This window comes from Mauremys mutica, chromosome 18 (assembly GCF_020497125.1).
Source record: "Mauremys mutica isolate MM-2020 ecotype Southern chromosome 18, ASM2049712v1, whole genome shotgun sequence".
Lineage (NCBI taxonomy): Eukaryota > Metazoa > Chordata > Testudines > Geoemydidae > Mauremys > Mauremys mutica.
The window spans coordinates 23,756,482-23,781,460 of record NC_059089.1 but is presented as its reverse complement, the minus strand read 5'-3'; the positions used below and the strand labels follow the sequence as shown (position 1 = coordinate 23,781,460).

The following is a 24,979-nucleotide window of genomic DNA, read 5'->3' as shown; positions in this document are numbered from 1 at the left end:
CGACTGGCTTTATTAAGTCAGATTCTCCTCACTAGAGGAGCCAATGGGATTTTCTGTGTGACTGAGAGGAGAATATAGCAGAATAAATTCCCTTTTGACTGTTTTATTTCCTAAAAGGCTTTTATTGAGTGCAAACTGTTGGCAAGCAGAGATTCAAGAGATTTTGAAGGTCTACCATCAGGCTACAAGAAGCCTGTTTCCAATCCAATGGCACAACCAGGCCCTGATCCATGACTGGAGTCCTTAGACACTACTGTAATAAAAGCGAATAATAATAAAATAGCAGCAGCCAAATCCTGCTTCTATTAAAATAAGTGTCAAAATCCCACTTATGTCACCAAAAGCAGGATTTGGCTCTAAAAAAGCAGGATGGGATGGGAAGCAGAAACTCCCATGTCAAACACACATTCCTTCTGTGACCACGAGCAATTCACTCATCTCCATTGCCTCTGTTTTCCCTCCCCCTCATCAGTAAGAGCACTCAGACCTACCTATCTCACCAGCGTATTGTGGGGGAAAATGTTTGCAGAGCTGTTTGAAATAAATAAAATAAAATAAATTAATGGAGATATACCTATCTCCTAGAACTAGAAAGGACCCTGAAGGGTCACTGAGTCCAGCCCCCTGCCTTCACTAGCAGGACCAAGTACTGATTTTTGCCCCAGATCCTTAAGTGGCCCCCTCAAGGATTGAACTCACAACCCTGGGTTTAGCAGGCCAATGCTCAAATCACTGAGCTATCCCTCCCCCATGATTAAGAGTACTAAGTATTACTGCACTGTTCCAACGCACAGGTGAAAGATAAATGATTGAATGATCCCTCATTATAATATTGTTCCATGTCAATATCCTTTGGACTCAGAGGGGGAACAGATGATCCCTCTCACTAGAAGCCTCTCTCTTTGCTGGTAATCTGGAAGCAGTTTCCATCCTTGCACCTACTACTTACACGGAACATCTGGACAAACACAGCAGCACCAATGTAAAATTATATATAAGGAAATGCAGCCCCAGCATGCAAGAGGTGAACTTCCCCATACCTAGCTCCTATACATCCAGGGCCGGCTCCAGGAACCACCTGAGCAAGCAGGTGCTTGGGGCGGCCAAGGGGAAGGGGCAGCACGTCGAGCTCTTCGGCGGCAGGTCCCTCGGTCCCTCTCAGAGGGAAGGACCTGCCGCCGAATTGCCGCCGAAGAAGAAAGCAGCGTGGTGGAGCTGCCACCGATCGCGATCAAGGCTTTTTTGTTTGGTTGGTTGTTTTTTCGCCACTTGGGGCGGCAAAAACCCTGGAGCCGGCCCTGTACACATCAAACAAGCACTGGAAGGACTAGTTATTTTGCCTTTCTTGCTCGTCTCTGGTCACACATCTTAGTTGCTTCTATCAGGACGTGTTAATGTCAGAATGACTTCTTTTTAAATGAGGTTTTCACAGCGTTAGGAGTTCAGTTATAGTACATGTGCCATTAGCAGGCTCTGGCACTAATTTTAGATTGGGCAATGTGGCATTTAGAAGAGGGTTGTGATGGGTCAGAAGCCAGGACAGAGACTCTCTTAAGAAGTAGGTTAAAGTCTAAACCACACATCAAATGGGACAGTTTGCTTTAACACTCACATCCAGTTTTGAAAGTTACTTGTTTTGTACTGAAGGACAGAAGCTACTTGCTTTAAATCAACTTACTTCCATTCCCCCTTTACCACTATGCATTTGCAGGGTTACATTTTGCTCTCAGTTACGCAGGGTCAAATCAGGTTGACTTCAGTGAGTTCCAGCTGTGTAACTAAGCAGCACTTGGTTGTAGCCCATGGTTTCCTTCAGGTTCAACACAAGCCTTGGAATAAGAACAAGGAAGGCTGCTGTCTGCATCAGTCATTCCTAATACCCCATCATACTCCTCTTCAGATATTTTGGTTTTCATTTCTGTATCTAGAGATGGGATAGTTTTATTCCTGTTTCCCATTTGTATGCAACTCAGAAAAGTAGAAAGGTACTTATATCTATTGGGAACCGTTATCTGAGGAAACCCAGCCACCATCTAGCCTGCCCTAGGCAAAAGGAACCCAGGATTCTATCCTAAGGGTAAAAACCTGGATCCACCCAGGGAAAAACTCCCATTAACTTCAGTGAGGCCAGGATTTCACTCCTGTGGTTAAGTGCTTCCTTTACTAACTGTTCTTACAAAGCTAAACACTCCAGATGTTATAGTGCTACACAAATGATTCCTAAACACTGATCTGGAACAAGTCCACTTTTCATCACTACACTATTTCATTGCAATGTAGGCAAATTGAGACTTCATATACAGGTGACCTTCCTCATGAACAGAAAGAAAACAATTTACAAACAAACAAATTGGATCCACGTTATTTAGTGACTGGGACATTAAATGGTGGGCACAGTTGAAATATAGATAGGCAAGACGACAAGTGTATTTAGCTTGGTCTTTTTAAGAAGGTTAATTGCCTGTAATATTCATAATTTAGATCAGACTACTAAACAGCAGAATGTAAAAGGTAAGAAACGAGCAGGCAGAATCTGAAATGTATTGTGGAATATTAGAGAGGAGGCAAGACCCAAAGGAACAACTGCAGATTTAAAGCGAAGCAGAAAGAGTTTGTAAGCCAAATTCTGTTCTTAACTACGCTGGTGTAAATCTAGAGTTCACTGAAGTAACTCTGTATTTCCACTGGTGCAACAGAAATGCAGCCATGCAAGTTATGACAATACAGCCATGATGTGGTATGGAGCCAGATAACTGGGATGCTGGGGATGGGAGACAGGATTTTAAAACTTGTACTTCATGCTTCATATCCAAGGCTTGTGGTTTTCTGGCAATAAAACACATGCTGTCACGTGCATTTGCGAGTTCTAGTAATTAGATTTAGTTCTGGTGTGCATTAAATATTTAGAACTGTGTATCTGAATTTTTTAAAAGGTCTTTTTCAGACGTAAGTAATTTTACTCATGTCTTAACATTAGCTATTAAGTTGTTGATGGATCTTGTCAAAGTCTCAGGAAACCTTTAGTGGTAAAAAACAGATCTATCTTGAATTCTAAACAGCACCTCCTGGTGAGTTTAAGGGGAAATAATCATATAAGTTGTTCTGAAAAGGGATACATTTTCTATGCATGATATTTATAATAGTTCAGATAAACAACTAGAAGAGATGTTTCACCATCACTTCTGCAAACTCTTCAAGATTCAGTTTAAATGCTCTTTTGTACCCTTCTATGGTAAGAGTCCTCAGGGCACCATAATTAATATCCTATGGTGCTTCTTCACCAATACACACAACTACATTATTTCCTTTGGCTTTAGTGGTGGGAGCAAACCATGATTACAAACAGCTACGTCAAGAGATTAGCCCCAACACTGGGGCAGACCTAACACCACTGGTAATTTACATGCACCTGTGTTAGAGACTGTAGCGTATAGGTACTGGGTGGTATCCTTTTAAATATTTTAAGAGTCCTCTAATGGTCCTTAATATCTTCTGTGTTTAAAAGCCTCCAGAACCCTCCTAGAGCAGCAGTGTATATAGGTATCCAGACCTGACATTCTGCATATAGTTAGTAAACATGGTTACTTGGAGTCCACTGTGTCCCCGTGGTTTCCTTCATATTACATTTTGTTGGGTAAAGAGTAAAAAAGACAAGACATACTCGTGGGTCAGGACGAAATTCTCTTTTCCTGCGGATCTTCTTGAATATTTCAGTCAGCTCATCCTTGGGCTCTTCCCCACCAGCTTCCAAACTAGGACCAGCAATTGCTCCAGCAGAGGAAGCACCCACTTCAGAGGCAGCTTCTAATGAGGTTTGACCTGGAAGTGGTGCATCAACCGTGGGGTCATCTGCGTGTTCTATCAACCACTCCATGGCCTGCGTCACTGACATACTGAGACACAAAGTTAATGGAAACCATTATGGGGAGTCAGCAAAGCTCAACAGATTTGTTCTATTCTGCAGTTCAGAGCAAGCCTCCAAGCCCAGCTAGACAGACTCCAACTAGCTTAACAGTGTGGACACCTTGGCTCCAGCAGAGACACTGGCTGGCCACCTGAGCTCAGACCAGGGGGATCAGTTGGGCTTGAGAGCCCGAGTGGCAACGTCTACACTCGGGCCAATGGAGTCTCAGAGGCTTACTCCCAAGCTGCAGGGGGGACACAGACTCAGTGAGTAAATCATCATCCCACATAGGTTTGGCTTTTGTTCCTAGGACTTTCAGCATCACCAGCTAGTTTGTATCAAGATGTTCCTGAAATACCACGGACACCACAAACTGATTTCTCCTGAGCTAATAGTGAAAGGAGAGATGAGGTGGAGATGGAGATAGAGGAAAGCCAGGGTTCAAGATGAGCTGAAGCAGCAATCTAGCATTTTTAAACATGCTTTTGCTTCCATTTCAACACAGAAAGTCACTCTTACCCTTACAGGTCAGAAGAAACTCTCGCTTTGCAATTAACAATGTGATGTCTGCCCAAGTTTCCACAGAACCTGAAACCATAGCCCAGAGAGCTGAATTGCCCCGTTCATCTCTATGGAGTATTAATTCTGATACCCAGTGACTATCATTTAAAATGTCAACACTGGGAACTGTTTCACTGTCAATCAAAGCATGCAAATAAGGAGAGGAGCAAGCACATCACACTTACACAATTTACCATGAATGACAGCTCATTTTGGTACCAGGAGTGGATAGTGCTTGGGTGAGCATCACCCCTTCTTTCCCCCACACTTATCCCTGGAGCCCAAAAGAGCATCTGATCCCCACCAAGCAGAGCCTATGAGCACTTGCACTCCACTGAAAAGGAGCCAAGCCCAAGGAGATCACTGTGATCATATTCTGAACCTCTGCATAATCTGCTGTGTCTCATGTCATTTTGGTATCTGAAGTAGGTGAAGCTTGAGATAGTACCAGAGAAAGGAAAACTCCAGAGATGGGATTGGCACAATCACACAAGTAATTTTATAACCAAAGAAGAAAGGAACAGCCCTTGATATCACTGTTTGGATGTGGGGACAGAAATGAATAATTTAAAATGGTTTTAGAAGTCAGCGTGAAATGTTTCTTCTGCAGTTTAAGGATTGGGTCTGGGTTTTTTTTTTTTTTTTTTTTTTTTTAACTGAGAGTGTGAATTTAATACTCATGAATGATGCCAAATACAGAGACCCCCATTTATTCTCAGAACAAGTCCAGCGCAGTCAGCAGCAGAGTAAGGTTCTGTCACTTGACACCCACTCCCCACCCATATGGACTTCTACCCTGAGCAGGGTTGTTCCCTGAGCTAGTGCTTTGTCCTGTCTTGGATTAGGTGTCCCAAGAGGCGGTTTACAGCAACTGCATTATTAGCCAAATAATAATGTGCACCAGTTATCTCAGTAACTAGCAATCCTGTACGCTGAGGGCTGCGTATACTCACTGGTTTAACCGAAGGGCTTTGACAGCTCGGCTCTCTGGAAACCCCATTTCTGTAAGCTGGCGCAGGGCTATTTCATCCACTCTGTCTTCCTCGTCCTCATCCAACATGGCTACAGACAAAAAACAGATTCAGGTTAGGATTTCAAGCCAAATTAAGTCCCTGCTCCATCTGGAAAGATATCTGCTAAGTTTGAATCCTTAGTCTTCCCCTTCCCATCCTAACAAATCAGAAAGTGAGAGAAAAAAACCTATTAAGTCTTCTAGTTCAACCCCGTTAGCTCAGCTAACGCTGAATTGTTCCCAGGGCTTTGTCAAGAACAGCGTTCAACGTCTCAAATGACGGGGAGTGGGTTTCCTCACTACCCTTAACGTTCTATTCCACTCGGGACTGAGCTTTCAAGCATTTAGACATGAGCAGTCCTTACGCAAACAAGCAGTGCTGCTGACTTCTATGAGACACGTTAAAGAATTATTTGAGAGAGACACACAAATGTGGTGGGATCAGGCCCTAATAAATCCCAGAGTCAGGAAGTTTTCCATTATATTCACCCTACATTTTCCCTTTTCTCCATTTAATCCTAACTCTTAGGGTAGGTCTACACTAAAAAAAGTGTGTTCTTAATCTGGGTTAAAATAGCCCTGAAGACATGGCAATTTAGGTTAGCAGTTTGAGTTCAACCCTATGGTCCTCTATAGCCTTTACCTCTAGCTGCTAACCCAAGTTACAAGACAAGTTACCAAGTCTTCACTGCTATTTAACCCCAGTAAGCTAACACAGGTTAGCCAAGTAGAGTTAAGAACATGCTTCTGTTTTGTTGTTTTGCAGTGTAGACATACCCTTTTAGTGCCCTACACCCTAAACCATTCCTCACCTTCCCTAGAGCTGCAGTCTGAGTGAAGTTTTCCAGTAGTTATACTGTACTAGGAATAATTTCACATTTACATGGTACCTCTCCTCCCAAAGTGCTTTTCAAACAAAAACCAATACACAAGGGATGAAATCCTCCCCAATTCAATGAGAATTCTGCAGAGCTACCTGCAGCAGGGGGAGGCTCCCAGAGATGGGTCTGACCCAGTCCCAGGAGCGGTCCCTGCAAGGGAAGAGGAAATCCCATCCCTCCCCGGCATCTGGAAACCAGCACATGGTAAGAGGCTCCAGGCCTGTCCCTCCCCTACACTAGCCAGATTTCATGGGCGAGATCAGATTTCACAGTCCATGACACGTTTTTCACAGCCATGAATTTGGTAGGGCCTTAAGTATAGGACAGGAATATTTTTAAAAATAAGCCATCAAATTGAGACTGATTAGTAAGAGGGAAGAGTGCTACCTACTAAATATCCAACAGCACTTCCTTCCTCTGCACCTGAGTATTCCTCAGAAGAGTCCCACTGATGTATTGACCCATCCCACCTCTGCTCAGCTTGGGAGATATGAAGGAATCACAGCAGAAGGTGGGTATGGCTACAGGCATTTTGTAATAGGATGAATAAACATTTTGGGTACTTCTTGACAAGACTAGTCAAAACATAGCTCCACAAAACACATTGAGGACACGTTCTTACCATTTGCCTTCTTAAATAGTTCAACTGCATCTGGGTTCAGTGCTAGCAATTTCTGTGCAACTTCTATAAGTGAAACTAAGATCTTCCGAAGCTCTGTCTGGAACTGCAAGAAAGGAAACTGTCAAAACATTTAGACAGGAAGCTACCAATAGCCATCGTCACTTAATACATCTATTGTTAGAGTCTGTATGCTATGCCCTTGCCCCCTGTAGAGAAAGTTGCTTTATTATGGCTTTGCTTTCACTGTGTTTAGCCTATCAAAAATATGTTGGCATGTTTCCCGTGGAGTGCTATATAGAGCAAGAATTGCCATGCAGGAAGGGTTGTTTATTTCTTCCATTGCTTTTAGTCCCATAAGAAAATGACACTAGCTGAGAAAGCTTATTTCTTAATGGAAAAACAGTGGCCCAACCCTGTAAGGGCAGACAGAAGTCAGTGGGCCTCTGGTCAGATGCTGTGGAGTTCCTTTTAGGACTGGGGACCCGTTTCTATAAAGGGATGAGCTTTCTTGGCTAGTGTCATTTTCTTCCTACGACCAGCTTCTTCTGAGACTTGTCATACCGATGTGTCACGGCTTCCCTTCCTTCATCTGGAAACATCTTTAGTGTATCCCATATACAACAGGGCAAGCTGCTCACTAAACATGTTAAGTTTTCCATACTTCATTTTAATTAATAGTAAGTGCTAGGGACATTTGACTTTTTTTTTAAATAGTCAATAAATAAAATCTTGAAAAATAAACAGCATATACTCTGCACATAGGGCTTTGCTACTTCATGCACATGGCAGTATCAAACCTGAAGAAGCAAATCACACTAACACATACTCACAAGGTCCTTCAGCATTTTGAAAGCTGCACAGTGCTGGGGCATTTTTAAACTTTGAAAATAGAGACGAGGAAAACTAACTGCCTCAAACTCCACGTACAATCAAAATTTTTATGCAAACAAAATGCAGTCACTTTATAAACTATTTATAAATGGAACCTTAACATAATACACCTCTACCTCAACATAACGCTGTCCTCAGGAGCCAAAAAATCTTACTGCATTATAGGTGAAACCGCGTTATATCGAACTTGCTTTGATCCACCGGAGTGTGCAGCCTCGTCCCCCCGCAGCACTGCTTTACCGCATTATATCCGAATTCATGTTATATCGGGTCACGTTATATCGAGGTAGAGGTGATCATTTATTAAGCCTTTAAGTATGTTAGGTGTTAGAAGCATTTCAGCATGAGACATTATAGATGGTTATAAGCGAACTGACATTTTAGAATAATATTTGATTAACCCATTTATTAAAACTTCTATTAAGTATTCATTAATCCTTTACAAATGGAACCTTAACGTAACCCAGAATGCAGTAGAAACTTGGAATTAAAAAAAGTTTATTTTCTGCAGGGAACAGTTTATAATCACACTGGTCTTTTAATTAAGATTTGTATTAGAACCATGTAGGTAGCTACTAAGACAAAAGATCAGGTACTTTTTTTTTTTTTCCCCTTTGGTGAAAAACATGGAACAAAATGGGTAAATATTTTGTACAGGTATAGGGCAGTTTCACTATTATGACCATGTATGAGAGAATACCCTAAAACCAGGGAATGAAGATCATACTTCTCTTTAAAAACAAAAAAACAAACAAACACCACATTCCCAACCCAGGGCCGCCGGGGGGGGGGGGGAGGGGGGGAACGGGGGAGGGAGGAGAGGCAAATGGGGCAATTTGCCCCGGGCCCTGCAGGGGCCCCCAGGAGAATATAGTATTCTAAAGTATTGCAACTTTTTTTTATGGAAGGGGCCCCCGAAATTGCTTTGCCCCAGGCCCCTTGAATCCTCTGGGCAGCCCTGTCCCAACCAAACTTTGCACTGCTGTGCTAGTGCATTAGAATCTGAAAGTGTCTAGGCTTTATCATTCAGTGAGAAATGCAAGAAGTAAAACACAGCATAAACAAGGAAAACCTTAATTTGATTCTTAAAGTTCAGTTTTAAATTACCTATGCTACTGGTATATTAAGCACACACACACACACCCACCCCGTATTATTTTTAACCTGAGACATGGACCATACATTTTCAATTATTTCAAAAGAAATAAGCAATAGGCCCAAGTTTCAGTGAAGCCTTCAAGACAAGATTAACTAACCTATGGGTGTGGCAGAGAAGGGTTAAATCAGGGAGGAAATCTAGATTTAGCATGTGAATTAAATGAGATAAAAAGCACCATACTTACATCCCTCATGTTGTGGTGGGCCACAGTGCGATCTACATTGCGAGAGGGCATATTTGCTGTTGCTTTGAGAATAGCATCCTTATCGGGAGCTTTCTGTTCCTGCTTCCTCTAACCAAAAAAAGGAAGCATGGTCAGATTTTGTAATTTGTTATCCACTGAAATACAGTAATAAAAATTATGCTATAGCCAACTGATTTCATATTCTCTTGTAGGCAAATAAGTGATGTAAGTGACTAAGGGAATTGACTAGCAGTGCAATTGGTTAATTGCACTAATACTTTGTAATCACAGGGTCAAATCAGACCTGCTGTGTCACATATATTTTTATAAAAATAAATCAGTTTTCCCACATTTTCCACAGGGCCACATAGTGCTTTTCACTTAACTATCCCCATTTTGCAGATGGGGAAATTGAGGCACAGAGGGGGGAACTGACTCATCAAAAGTTACACAGTGGCGGGAAATAGAATCCAGGAGTCTCCATTCCCAGTCCCATGCTCTAACCACTATGATATGTTTGTAACATTATCCGATTAAAATATGACCATATAGATCATTGTTGCAACCACTGTTATATATTTGCAGAAAATCTTGTACAAAGGTTGTTAAGTGAGGTGTCTATGAAAAGGTTATGATTTGCTGGTTATGGTTCTGCTATCTGTCTGCATGTATCATTTTTGTATTTGAAGTTATAAATATTGTCTCTATATTTGGATTTCAAGTGTTCGCTCCTGGAGTAACGCCCACAAGGTAGCTAGTCAGCACATATTGTTGGGACTATTGAAATAGAGTGGCCCATCAAAAGAACATTTAACTGACAATGGACCATGGGAGATGACCATCTACATTTAATGCAATTTCCTGCTGTGACTAGGCGAAATGCATGGACATAGAACTTGCCCATGTGACTCCAAACTCCATCCTGTTGCTGTAATTTTCTACAGTAAGAACAATGGGATGCCCTCCACATGGCAAAAGCTATAAAGGGTCCTGGAAACACCTCCATTTGGTCTTCAATCCTGCTTCTTACCTCTGGAGGAACTTTGCTATAAACTGAAGCTCTGAACAAAGGGCTGAGTGACCCATCCAAACTGTAGATATATTCCAGAGACTTGACTTAAGCCAGCCATTTATTCCATCACTGCTACAAGCCTGAACCAAGAACTTTGCAATTACTGTATGTATTTGATTATTTTAACCAATTTTAACTCTCAACTTTCTTCCTATTTATAAATAAACCTTTAGATTTTTAATTCTAAGGGATTGGCATCAGCATGATTTTTGGGTAAGATCTATATATTGACCTGGATGTGTGGCTGGTCCTTTGGGATCAGAAGAACCTTTCATTTGATGAGACTGGTTGTAAAGAACCACTCATCTCTGAATCCAGTGTTTTTGGTGGGGATATAAGAACTGGAATGCCCAAGGAAACTGCTTTTATGACTTCTTGTTAAGCAGTGTGGTGAAACAGGAGTTTACTGGTGTGGCTGGTTTGGTATAGCTTATGAAAGAATCACCACCAGATTTGGGTTATATTTGCCCTATTTCTCAGCAGTCTGTTCTGAATTTGGCATCCTCAGTTGTGGCCCACTGAGGCACAGTTACAGTGGCATAGTTGGCAGGATAGGCTAACTCAGTGGCATCCCAGCATATCATGTGACACCCCAAAGGGCCCAAACCCATCACAATGTTCCTTCCCTGTAGGGCACTCTCTCCAAACGTATCTGTCTTCTGTTCAAAATTAGTAGGTAGATGTGAGTTGTGTGAACACCTTATGTGCCATTTAATACTGAAAGCGCTGCATTGTTTGTAAATACAGTGTGGGGAAATACAGTGCCCTAGACTAGCTCCAAATTTTCAACATACAGTCCAAAAATGGAAGGCTTGAAGTCCAAAGACACAGATGCACAGAGGACATAGTGTGAGGAAGAGTGTGTGACACGCAGCACAGCAAGACCCCACAGGGGCAGTGCACAGGGAAATACAGATACCGACAGGAAGCAAATGGCAGAAGAGAAAAACAGGTTTGCACATACAAGCAGAGACCTCCAGCAATTCACAAGGACAAGCAATGGCACAACTCAGTACATCTGCAGATGATGGCAGCTACAGCACCACCTGGGCAGAAATGTCCTTTTAGAGAATGTTGACCCACTGTAATAACAATTACACCCCGAGGGGAAAAAAAAGCAACCCACTGTTGTCCCAGTTGGAGATAAAGTTCTAGCAGGGCCAATGCTTGTGCCCCAGAGTATGTCTACACCAGAGCTGGGAGCCAGTCCTCCAGCTCCAGCCGACACACTTATGCTGAAATAAATTTGTTAGTCTCTAAGGGAGGGATAGCTCAGTGGTTTGAGCATTGGCCTGCTAAACCCAGGGTTGTGAGTTCAATCCTTGGAGGCCACTTAGGGATCTGGGGCAAAAACTGGTCCTGCTAGTGAAGGCAGGGGGCTGGACTCGATGACCTTTCAAGGTCCCTTCCAGTTCTAGGAGATTGGTATATCTCCAATTATTACCTTTATTACCTTTAAGGTGCCACAAGTACTCCTGTTCTTTTTGTGTTAGTGGTGCTTGCTCTAATGCTCTAAAAACAGCTGTGTGGATTCTACCCCCTGGATCTGAGCTCCCTGCTGGTGCTGCAACATCCCCACAGCTATTTTGGCTCGCTCCCAGCTCCAGTGTACACAAACTCCTAGAGACCTGGTTACAGGGCCAGAGACCAGGTGTAGCTAAAGACAGAAATTAGAGCAGCTAGACACAACTTTCTAAAGGGCAGATCTATCTGAAGGTACAACATGGCACAACCTAAAATAGATTTATTCTGTTATTAGACATTCTTCTTCGAGTGATTGCTCCTATGCATTCCAGTTAGGTGTGCGCGCCGCGCGTGCACGGCATCTCGGAACTTTTTTTACCCTAGCAACTCCGGCGGGCCGGCTGGGCGCCCCCTGGAGTGGCGCCGCTATGGCACCGGATATATACCCCAGCCGGCCCGTCCGCTCCTCAGTTCCTTCTTACCGCCCGTGACGGCCAGTTGGAACTGTGGAGTGCTCTCTGTCCTCCACTACCCTAGCTCTCGCTAAAGTGTATATAGTTAGTTCATAGTTCGTGTAGATAGTTGTTATAGTTAGTTAGTTAGGTTTTAGTGATAAGGTTAGGGGGGTTTCCCCTCCCTTTCCTCTCCCGGTGTGGGCTCATGCCCAAGGCACCGGGCTTTAAGCGCTGCGCAATCTGCCAGAGGCCTATGCCCATCGGGGACCCGCATGACGCCTGTCTTCGTTGCCTCGGCGAGGGTCATCGGACAGACAAGTGTCAGATCTGTTCTGCCTTCAAGCCGAGAACACGTAAGGAGCGGGACTATAGACTTAAGCAGCTCCTCATGGAGGCGTCGCTACAGCCCCCGGCACCGGCCGCGCCGGCATCGAGAGCCTCATCGGTGCAGAGCGCACCGGGTGCTCCGAGCCGTTCCGGCACCGCAGCCTCAGCCAGCAACCGCGAAGACCCGGCACCACTCCCTTTCGCCTGCTAGGAAGCGCAGGCTGGCGAAGGCGATCGCTAAGTCCCGTGCTGAGGACTCAGCCAAGACTGTTGCGCCACCTGCGACTCTCGCGGTGGCCGTGCACCAGGCGGGCACCGGGCCGTTGACTCCGGCGCCGCAAGGGCCGTCGAGTCCGGCACCGCCACGCTCCCCGGCACCGTCCGCGGTTGAGCCACGATTGCCGTCGACGCCGGAGACATTCTCCGCGGCGCGTGAGCTGATACAGCTCGTAGAGGCACCGAGCCTCCGGCCCCCGGCACCACCAGTGCGGGCTGTCGCGTCTGTTGGAAAGCCGGCGATGATGATCCGGCCGCCCTCCGCGGACCGCCGGCACAGACGACGCTCCCGGTCACGCTCCCGGTCCCGAAGAAGGTCGCCATCCCGCCGATCCCGATCTCGGCACCGCTCGCCGTCCTGGTACCAGTCGCCATCCCGACGCCGGTCGGAGTCCCGGTACCGGTCGGAGTCCCGGTACCGATTGCACTCCCGGCACCGATCCAGGTCCCGATCGCCGTCGCGTCGCCACCGTCGGAGGTCTCAGTCCCGGCACCGTTCCCGGCACCGCGACTCCCGCAGCCACTCCCGGCACCGCAGATCCCGCTCCCGGGTCGAGCTCCCAGCACCGGTCGAGCTCCCGGCACCGCGGTGGCCAACGGTCTCGGTCACCGTCCCGGTACCGAATGGACAGGCACCGTTTCTCGGCACCGTCTGCGGACAGACTGCCGCCTTCGGCGGTACAATCCGTCAGCGCCTCAGCACCTCCTTGGCCATCCCGCCCAGCATCGGTGGCCTCCGGCGCTGACAGCAACCCGCACTTGCCACTGACCCCACACGGCGATCCTCAAGGGGCTCAAAAGTGGGGCTTCTGGGTTCCCTGGGCCCAGTATGAAGCGCAGGGAGTACCGTTTCCCCCAAGAGACTCGGCCTCTGAGCGCAGGGTCCCCGAGGCAACGGTTAGCCAGCCGGCTCCTTCACCTCGACGCGAGCCCTCCGTTCCGCCGGACCACCGGTCCTCCATGCAGCACGACCCAGCCGAGGCGCAGTCAGCAGCCCCTGCGGAGGAGGCTGTCGTGCAGGGCTTGTCCTCGTTGTCCTCCCCGGACGAGGTGGTGGCCGATGCTTCAACCAAGGAGCCGCCGCCCATTGACCTGAAGGCCCACCAGGACCTGCTTCGCCGGGTGGCGACGGCCATGGATCTCCCAGTAGCGGAGGTCCAAGAGGACAAGGACCCCATTACCAACGTGGTTGGCGCGGACGCTCCCGTGCGCGTGGCGTTGCCCTTTGTGAAAACAATCCAAAAGAACGCCACCACGCTTTGGCAAACACCCGCTTCCATCCCTCCCACGGCCCGCGGGGTTGAGCGTAAATACTCAGTTCCCCCTACGGGCTATGAGTATCTTTATACCCACCCGACCCCGGACTCCTTGGTCGTGCAATCGGTTAACGACCGCGAGAGGCACGGTCAACCTGCCCCTTCGCCTAAGTCCAAGGACGCCCGGCGCATGGACCTGCTAGGCCGCAAGGTCTACTCGGCGGGTGGCCTACAGATGCGTATCGCCAACCAGATGGTCCTCCTCGCCAGGTACGTCTATGATATCCTGACGTCCCTGGCGAAGTTCACGGAGCTCCTGCCATCAGCCTCCCGCCAGGAGTTCACAGCGATGTTAGACGAGGGAAGGAGATCATCTAGGTCCTCCATCACGGCCGCCCTCGACGCTGCGGACTCTGGAGCTCGGACCTTAGCCTCCGGCGTGTCGATGCGGCGCATCGCCTGGCTGCAGTCCTCCACCCTGCCACCGGAGGTGCAATATACACTGCAGGACCTGCCCTTTGACACGCAGGGTCTCTTCTCAGAGAAGACGGATTCCCGGATCCAGACCCTAAAGGACGGTCGCGTTGCCATTCGCACCCTAGGGATGCACACGCCGGCAACGCAGCGCAGGTCCTTCCGGCAGCAACCCTCCCGGCCCTTCTACCAGCAACGCTATCGGCCGTACAATAGCCGGCGACCGGCTCAAAATCGCCGTCGTCCTTCCGGCAATCAGCGTAGCCAGGGCCAGGCCTCTTCCAAGGCCCCTCAGGGGGCCAAGCAGGCCTTTTGATGGGACGCTCGAGGACGGCCCATCACTCTCCCTACCGGATCCTTCCCCATTATTTTACAACCGCCTTTCCCATTTCTTTTCGGCGTGGTCCCAATTAACATCAGACAACTGGGTGCTTCAAACAGTCCAGTCGGGATACCGCCTTCAATTTGTTTCACCCCCGCCTTCCCACCCACCCTCCCTGTCCCTCTTCAGGGACCCCTCTCACGAGCAAGTCCTCTTACAAGAGGTTCAGACTCTGTTGAGCGTGGGTGCCATAGAAGCAGTGCCTCAAGACAGGCGGGGCAGGGGATTCTATTCCCGTTATTTTCTCATCCCCAAAGCGAAAGGGGGGCTACGTCCTATCCTGGACCTTCGCGAGCTGAACAAGTACCTGCTCAAGCCCAAGTTTCGCATGGTCACCTTGGGGACCATCATTCCCTCTCTGGATCCGGGAGACTGGTTTGCCGCCCTCGACATGAAGGACGCCTACTTCCATGTCGCGATTCATCCTCCTCACCGACGTTACCTCCGGTTTGTGGTCAACAACGCCCACTACCAGTTCGCCGTGTTGCCGTTTGGGCTCTCCACCGCACCGAGGGTATTTACCAAATGCATGGCGGTGGTTGCTGCAGCCCTCCGCCGTCGTCGGGTACATGTCTAACCGTATCTCGACGACTGGCTGGTTCGCGGTCAGTCTCGACAGCTGGTGATGGGCCAGTTGACAGACATACTGTCCCTCTTCCGGCGGCTTGGACTTCTCGTCAACGCCGAGAAGTCCACTTTGGTTCCGTCACAGCAGGTGGAGTTCATTGGAGCAGTCCTCGACTCCGTGATAGCCCGAGCCTGTCTACCGCAATCTCGACATCAGACCATGGTCTCCATCATCCGGGACCTCGTCTCCTTCCCGACCACAACGGTGCGCTCCTGCCTCCGCCTCCTAGGCCACATGGCATCATGCACGTATGTCACCGCGTACGCGCGGCTCCACCTCCGCCCGTTCCAGTCTTGGCTCGCGTTGGTGTACCGACCGCATCGAGATCCCATTGACATGGTGGTCACAGTCTCCAGGCCGACCCTCCACTCCCTCAACTGGTGGCTAGACCCGCAGGTCGTCTGTGCGGGAGTCCCGTTCCATCCGCCTCGCCCGTCCGCCACGCTGACCACGGATGCCTCAGCGCTCGGTTGGGGGGCTCACCTGGGCGACCTTCACACCCAGGGTCTGTGGTCGCCGCAGGAGCTCGCTCTCCACATCAATGTACGCGAGCTGCGAGCGATCCGTCTGGCCTGTCGCACCTTCTGCACCCACCTGCAAGGCCGCTGTGTGACAGTGTTCACGGACAATACAACAGCAATGTTCTACGTGAACAAGCAGGGCGGAGCCCGCTCCTCCCTCCTCTGCAAGGAAGCGATGCTCCTGTGGGACTTCTGCGTGACCCACTCCATTCACCTGGAAGCATCCTTTCTTCCGGGAGTGCAGAACACGCTGGCCGACCATCTCAGCAGGTCGTTCCTCTCCCACGAGTGGTCTCTCCGCCCCGACGTTGTACACACGATCTTCCAGAGGTGGTGGTTTCCCCAAGTAGACCTATTCGCGTCCAAGGAAAACAGGAAGTGCCACCTGTTTTGCTCGTTCCGGGGTCACTCGCCGGGCTCCCTGTCGGACGCCTTCCTGTATTCATGGAAGGATCGCCTGCTCTACGCCTTCCCTCCGTTCCCGCTCGTTCACTGAGTGCTTCAGAAGCTGCGGAGGGACAGAGCCGCCGTCATTCTCGTAGCTCCGGCCTGGCCGAGGCAGCATTGGTACTCCCTGCTGCTCGAGCTCTCCGTTCGGGACCCCATCCCCCTTCCGTTGTGGCCGGACCTCATCACCCAGGACTTCGGCAGGCTCCGCCATCCGAGCCTGCAGTCCCTTCATCTTACAGCTTGGTACCTGAGTGGTTGACCCACGCAGAGAGGGACTGTTCAGCGGCAGTACAGCAAGTCCTGCTAGAGAGCAGAAAGCCTTCCACTCGCTCCACCTATCTGGCGAAATGGAAGCGGTTCACGCTCTGGTGTGACCAACGAGGCCTCAATCCCTTCGTAGTCCCGGTCCCTACTATCCTGGACTACCTCTGGTACCTTACGGAGCAAGGTCTTGCAGTCTCCTCCTTGAGGGTTCACCTGGCAGCGGTGTCTGCCTTTCGTCCATCTGTGGAAGGTCGGTCCATCTTCTCCAACCTGATGGTTTCCCGCTTCCTTAAAGGCCTGGACCGCTTGTACCCGCCGGTGCGGCGTCCTGCTCCGACCTGGGATTTGAACCTCGTGCTGGCCAAGCTGATGGGTCCCCCCTTCGAGCCCTTGGCCACATGCTCCCTGCTCTACCTCTCCTGGAAGACGGCCTTCCTCGTCGCCATTACATCAGCGAGACGAGTTTCTGAGCTCCGCGCTCTGACGGTTGGTCCGCCATACACCGTCTTCCACGGGGACAAGGTGCAGCTTCGATCACATCCAGCCTTCCTCCCAAAGGTGGTGTCGGCCTTCCACCTCAACCAGGAGATCTTCCTCCTGGTGTTCTTCCCGAAGCCGCATGCCTCGCCTCGGGAGCAACAGCTGCACACCCTCGACGTCCGCAGGGCGCTCGCTTTCTACATCGAGCGGACTAAACCCTTCCGGCGTTCGCCCCAGCTGTTCGTAGCGGTTGCTGACCGCATGAAAGGCGGGCCGATATCCTCCCAGCGGATTTCCTCTTGGGTCACTGTGTGTATCCGGACCTGCTAAGAGCTTGCTTGCATGCCGCCGTGCCGCCTCACCGCTCACTCCACGAGAGCGCACGCCTCGTCGGCCGCCTTCCTGGCCCATGTCCCCATCCAGGACATCTGTCGAGCAGCCACCTGGTCTTCGGTCCATACCTTCACCTCCCATTACGCGTTGGTGCAACAGTCTTGAGACGACGCAGCCTTCGGCTCCGCGGTATTACACTCCGCCACGTCTCACTCCGACCCCACCGCCTAGGTAAGGCTTGGGAATCACCTAACTGGAATGCATAGGAGCAATCACTCGAAGAAGAAAAGACGGTTACTCACCGTAGTAACTGTTGTTCTTCGAGATGTGTTGCTCCTATCCATTCCAGACCCGCCCTCCTTCCCCACTGTCGGAGTAGCCGGCAAGAAGGAACTGAGGAGCGGACGGGCCGGCTGGGGTATATATCCGGCGCCATAGCGGCGCCACTCCAGGGGGCGCCCAGCCGACCCGCCGGAGTTGCTAGGGTAAAAAAAGTTCCGAGATGCCGTGCACACGCGGCGCGCACACCTAACTGGAATGGATAGGAGCAACACATCTCGAAGAACAACAGTTACTACGGTGAGTAACCGTCTTTTCAAAGATCAACCTTACAGCATTTCCACAGAGCGGATCTGTCCTGTTTGAGAGAAACGTTACTGTTAATTTACAGTTCTAATGCTTAAGGTGTTCTCTGGGAAGTTTCAAAGGAACATGAATCCTCCTGAAATTAATTTATTTAATCTTTAATTAAATGGATGCATTTGCCTCCATAAATAAACAGTAAACACCCACAGCTACGCTTTTCCAAGTTGTTAATAAAAGGGGGAAAATGCAGACCAGAAAAACCTACAAATCTTCTGAACTTACTTTTTCCTCTGCTGATACTTCTGCCATTTTGGGAGGCGGAGGGGGAGCTCGCTTCTTTACCAACAACAAGACATCTAGAAAGAGAAGATACTGGAATATGTTGGAAGTAACATGCAATGGGCCACAGGCAACTTAGAACGAAAAATTTACAAACTGTACGATGAAGGATGTCAGTTTTGGGCTAATTGCTTCTGTATTCCCCCTGCACGGATCCCTCGAGGATACCCACTGAGAGCTTCTAGCTCCCAGATGCACCTCTCTTAAGCAGAGACCTGTATTTCTCTCCCTGCCAACTGGGGTTTTAAGGCTGCATAGCCCCCCCCACCATCCGCTGTGATGACCCTGCAAGCCAGTTTGCCTGACAGACTTTGCCAGCAGCCCCTGTGCGTTGCTCTCTCCCCGCGAAGACCATGAACAGCATAATGCCAGCAGTTACAAGGTACCGCTCAGATCTTTGTGAGCTAGCACCTTTATTCTTGAGGTAAAAGCATTACAGAGTAAACAAAAAAAAACAATGAAATTTCCTATATGCATGCAAAAAGCTTACTAGAGGTCACCCATCAGTCTTATGGGGCCAAAATCTTCCCAACCCTTCCACGAGGGTTGGGGCCCTTGGACAGAAGGTCCTGTCCATTTGCTGGATCAGAAAGAAGGCCCAAGTCAGTTTAAATGCAGCTTTTTTATGCCCCAAACCCTTTCTTTGTTGGTCTTTGGAAAACCCACTTTGCACCAGTATATACCAGCCATCCCAGAGGGTGGCACCTCTTCAAAGGTGTTTCACCTAAGTCACCCCTTACTGTGTTTGGTTCCTGGAGGAGCTGTGACAACCCTCCCCACTGGAGTTGCATACAACCCCTGCCCCACAGTGATAAATAGAATATAGTCCCCAGAGAGATTGCATGTGGTTGCAACATCAATCACATTAGAAATTGTAAAATGAAGGTTTTAACAGAAATGGGGTTTTGTTTGCATTCTTTGCGCAGTTTCAGGGATTTTCCAGATTTAAATGTTTTTGGATAGAAACATTCCCCTTCTCTGTTTGCAACTCATGCACTCCAGCATTATGCTAGTGCAAGCAATCCAACTGCTGCATCTCTATATTAGGACATAAAAGTAAAAAAATTAAACTGACAATAAATCACTGGACAAAGTTAAACTGACTGGTCTATGGGTCAGGCGGAGTGACATGCAAAGAGTAAATAAAATGCTGAAAAGTTAGATTTGAACAATCCTTTCAGTTGTAATCATCTGAGATATTGCTGGGAAATGGCTTATTTTAATATTGCACTTAAAAAAAAAAATCAGACCTTTGCAGCCAAATTCTGACATCATTTAAACAACGGTTTTATCCTGGATTTACAGTTCTAATAGAATTGAGAACATGGTTCATCATTAGTTACACTTCATCTACATGTTAAACCTGCCCCAGGAAAGGAGCTCCTTGTGGCCCCAAGTCCCCTAAAATGGATTGTGCTGTTTGCGAAAGTGACAACTACTCCACCACAAAAATCCAATAGCAATGAGTTTCCTGCCAAACCACAGGCTAGAAAGAAAACCTTGAGCCAAACCACCTACAGTGTTCTCTGCTCTGGGGATTTGCCCTAATTATAGCCATGAGTAGCCAGCCACCTGTATAGCTGCACCAGTGCAAACCCCTAGTATATGCATGCAAAGCCACTACCGGCAGTGGTGAAGATTACCCCTACTTGACACTGAGGTGCAAATGACAGCTTAGAGCAGTTCACTCTGCTTAGACTAGGTGTCTGCATTGGTGATTGCCCACCAAGGGCTATAACTGGAGCAAATCTCTGGACAGATAAAAGTAAGTCTGAAAGATCTCAGGTTACATCACATGCTTTCCCTTTAGGCTTTTCATACTAATATTTTGCACTTACAAAAAGAACCTTTCTTCCAAGGGTCTCAAAGCGCTTTAAACCCATTGGCTTAATTAAGTCTCCAGTACCCCTGTGATGTAGGTCATTAATATATCAATTTACAGGAAGGGAGGATGGGGAGACAAGCATGTTGAGGCCTAAATTAATGGGAGTTTCTGAAAATGTATGTGCCCAATATGAACAGAACCCAGCTACCTGACTACTCGAACCTTTAGACCTGCCTTTGTCTCACATTAAGCCTTTTTGCATTTTAATTCTACAGGCTAAATACACACCTGGAGCAATTCCACTATAACCAGCGGACTTAACTAGGTATCCATTCTGATCTACATCTGCAAAGCACACCGTAAGCCTACAGCGCTATAAAACTGAGACGCTGAAATAAAAAACTTCAGAAAGCAACATAACCCCACTATTTGACTTGGAGACCTGATCTGATAAAGGTGGTTTCTTTCTTTTTTTAAGATCTATTATTTTTATTTACTTATAGCCAAATATTAGGGCTGTCGATTAATCGCAGTTAACTCACACAATTATTTTTTTTTAAATCGTGATTATTTTGAGTTAATCGCGATTAATCGCAGTTTTAATGGCACTGTTAAACGATAGAATACCAACTGAAATTTATTAAATATTTTGAATGTTTTTCTACATTTTCATATATATTGTATTCTGGGTTGTAACTGAAATCAAAGTGTATATTATTTTTTATTACAAATATTTGCACTGTAAAAATGATAAACAAAAGGAATAGTATTTTTCAAAGAAAAATGCATTAATTAAATTTGAGACTGAACACGCTGGGGGAAAATTGTATGTCCCCTGCACTGTGTTTTACCTGCATTCTGCCATATATTTCATGTTATGGCAGTCTAAGATGACGACCCAGCACATGTTGTTCGTTTTAAGAACACTTTCACTGCAGATTTTACAAAACGCAAAGAAGGTACCAATGTCAGATTTTTAAACATAGCTACAGCACTCACCCCAAGGTTTAAGAATCTGAAGTGCCTTCTAAAATCTGAGAGGGATGAGGTGTGGAGCATGCTTTCAGAAGTTTTGAAAGAGCAACATTCTGATGCGGAAACTACAGAACCTAAATCACCAAAAAAGAAAATCAACCTTCTACTCGGGGCATCAGATAATGAAAATGAATGTGCGTCGGTCCGCACTGCTTGGGATTGTTATCCAGTAGAACCCATCATCACCATGGACGCATGTCTCCTGGAATGGTGGTTGAAGCATGAAGGGACACATGAATCTTTAGCGCATCTAGCATGTAAATATCTTGCGATACCAGCTACAACAGTGCCATGTGAATGCCTGTTCTCACTTTCAGGTGACATTGTAAACAAGAAGTGGGCAGCATTATCTCTTGCAAATGTAAACAGACTTGTTTGTCTGAGTGATTGGCTGAAGTAGGACTGAGTGGACTCGCAGGCTCTAAAATTTTACACTGTTTTATTTTTGAGTGCAGGTTCTTTTGTACATAATTCTACATTTGTAAGTTCAACTTTCATGATAAAGAGATTGCACTACAGTACTTGTATTAGGTGAACTGAAAAATACTATTTCTTTTTTTTTTTTTTTACAGTGCAAATGCTTGTAATCAAAAATAAATATAAAGCAAGCACTGTACACTTTGCATTCTGTGTTGTAATTGAAATCAATATATTTGAAAATGTAGAATACAACCAAAATATTTTTAAAATGGTATTCTATTATTGTTTAACAGCACAATCAAACAAAATTAATTTTTTTAATCCCTTTACAGCCCTACCAAATATCCAAAAGCCAATTCAAAATAAAAGTCTGCATGGGGTGGTATTCATAAAGGTCTAATTTGTGTTTACCATCCTCAAACACAATTGCAAAGGGTAAAAGCTGTGCACTGTATGAACCTATTAGACTGATCTGATTACAACTCTAGTTCCTTTTTTGTTGGTATTAAAAGAGATTTACAAAATAAAAAAATAATTTAACCTACTGTGTGTATAATTCATGTTTTTATTTCTTTTAAAAAAACCAATGTTGCAGCAAGCAACAAAAACATATATGATAGTCTAAACACTTTCTATTTCCTGTACCTTTTAGCCATTTTATCAGTGCCCTTGTCTCAGAATCCAGAATAGGCATTAAGGTCAGAACTTGGCATGCACCTCACAGTCTCATGTTACTAGGCTTACAGGCTACGATTGCATCAATGAGGTTTAATCATAGAGCTCTCCTACCTTTATCTTGAATGTTTTCCTCCAAGACCGTTTTTGTATCTGTCAGCACCTTCTCTGAAGTAGCATGGATCAATTTATGATGTGTTATGCTTTTTGGATCCTCTAAGCTCCCAGGTACACACTAGAGAAAACGATAAATACTAAGCATCAGAGGACAGGAATAATAAGCCTACTGCATGAATCACTGTACCTCGTATTGAAAGGAGTTTCCACATTTGAACTGTGCCAGCATTTACCAGTCTCTTAATAGCTTAAGTAATAGGACAGGGGTTCTCAAACTTTTGTCCTGGTGACCCCTTTCACATAGCAAGCCTCTGAGTGCGACCCCCCTTATACATTAAAAATACATTTTTATATATATGACACTATTATAAATGCTGTAGGAAAAGCAGGGTCTGGGGTGGAGGCTGACAGCTAGCGACACCCCATGTAATAACCTCACGACCCCCTGAGGAGTCCCGACCCCCAGTTTGAGAACCCCTGTAATAGGACAGTATGCCAGAGGCTAATGCACTGAGTACAACGTGCACTAACGAAACGGAAATTCAAGTCATGGTGTACCACAGTACTCACTGTGGTAGTGAACAAGCAAATGGGTATCTTTCCACATAGCCAAGTGCCCTGGCAGTGAGGGGAAAACATCCAAAAGGAGGATTTCAGATCTATCATAGTGATGCTTTTAAAATTAAAAGCTGGAAATAAGCAATATCTAGGTTTCTGCTGACTGACTGATGCTCTAAACAATTTTTTCAAACAGCTAACTTCGAAGACCAAACCCTGCAGCCCTTTCACGTATCAATGGTCCTTTGGAAGTCAGGAGGCTACTCATGCAATAGCTACAGGATCAGGCCTCAAAAAAATGAAAGAGAAATGTCAGGTAGAAATATTTGGCAAGATATAATATTTTATTATGAGAATTTATTTAATCTGGTGATCCAGAAAACATGAGAGACCATTAATTTAACATTATCAGAGGAGGATTAATTTTGTTTCTCTCTGTTTAAAAAGTGACAAATTAGCCCAAAAACCCTTAAGACTTTTCATATGAAAAATATAAGGCCAATGCTGAAATACTGCTTTAAAGTGGTAGGCGTCTCAACTGGAATTGCTAGCATTTGATTAGCAGCCACTGCCTTCCTAATGTGCATACTCAGAGCTTCTATGGATTTTTAAAAAAAATATGTACTGCTGAGAAATATAGGTTTGAGCTGTAAATAATATGCTATGTTCATTTCAGTCTGAGCACCCCAGGAGCAGTCACGGTTGGAGAGCAAACTTCTCTCTGTTACTTTACTACTGAAAATTCTTCAGCTCTATTCCACACTGAGTAGGTCACAACTGGAGTATTGTGTCCAATTCTGGGTGCCACATTTCAGGAAGGATGTGGACAAATTGGAGAAAGTCCAGAGACAAGCAACAAAAATAAAGGTCTAGAAAACATGACTTTTGAGAGAACATTGAAAAAAATGGGTTTGCTTAGTCTGAAGAAGAGAAAACAGAGGGGGACATGATAACAGTTTTCAAGTACGTAAAAGGTTGCTACAAGGAAGAAGGAGAAAAATTGATCTCCTTAACCTCTGAGGATAGGACAAGAAGCAATGGGCTTAAATTGTAGCAAGGGAGGTTTAGGTTGGAAATTAGTAAAAATCGCCTGTCAGAATGGTTAAGCACTGGAATAAATTGCCCAGGGAGGTTGTGGAATCTCCATCATTGGAGATTTTTAAGAGCAAGTTACACAAACACCTGTCAGGATGGTCTAGATAATACTTAATCCTGCCATGAGTGCAGGGGACTGGACTAGATGACCTCTTGAGATCCCTTCCAGTCCTACGATTCTATGGGTTGGGGTGATGCAGATGGTTTACAATTTTCTATCACTAATAAAAGTAAACATTTCCTAATTTCACAGATAGAAAGGGTTTGCTAAGAAAATTGCTTTAAAGCCGAACCAACAATTTCACTTTTAGTAGATGACATTTTTGAGTAGCTACCTCCAGAAGAACTGAAGGTGAGGACAGTAGAAGTTAATGAAGATCTGCATTCAGTGAGCCAGCTTCTGATCTCAGGTACATCAGTATAACACCATGTCGATTAGATTTACACTGGTGTAAGAGCCGATTCTATCACACTGCTCAGGGGTGAAATCTCTGGGAACTAGGGCCAATATACAGACAAAGGGAGACTTTTGGGAAAGACTGACAGTTCAGACAGTAGCAATTAGGCCTTCAAGTTAAAAGGCTGAAGAAAAGAAACACTGAGCTTTTAAAACATTCTTGCAATACTGAAGGCTGCAATGCTGTTAGCAGAGGTCTCCTTCACAAGGAGTGTTAAATGCACAAGCCTTCTGCCTAATCTAGCAATCACTACTTCCTCTCACACTATATGTAGTG

At 46.4% G+C, this 24,979-nt stretch overlaps 1 protein-coding gene across 1 annotated transcript in view; it reads right to left on the bottom strand.

The window, feature by feature from the left end:
* UBAC1 (UBA domain containing 1) overlaps nt 1–24,979 on the bottom strand; it is a 37,372-nt gene that overhangs the window by 4,562 nt on the left and 7,831 nt on the right. Inside the window, exons 2-7 of the mRNA XM_044992973.1 lie at nt 22,590–22,710; nt 18,464–18,537; nt 9,215–9,322; nt 6,981–7,083; nt 5,419–5,527; nt 3,662–3,893 (exon numbers count right to left, since the gene is read on the bottom strand). Coding sequence (XP_044848908.1) covers nt 3,662–3,893; nt 5,419–5,527; nt 6,981–7,083; nt 9,215–9,322; nt 18,464–18,537; nt 22,590–22,710 — 747 coding nt within the window. The remainder of the gene's footprint in view (nt 1–3,661; nt 3,894–5,418; nt 5,528–6,980; nt 7,084–9,214; nt 9,323–18,463; nt 18,538–22,589; nt 22,711–24,979) is intronic.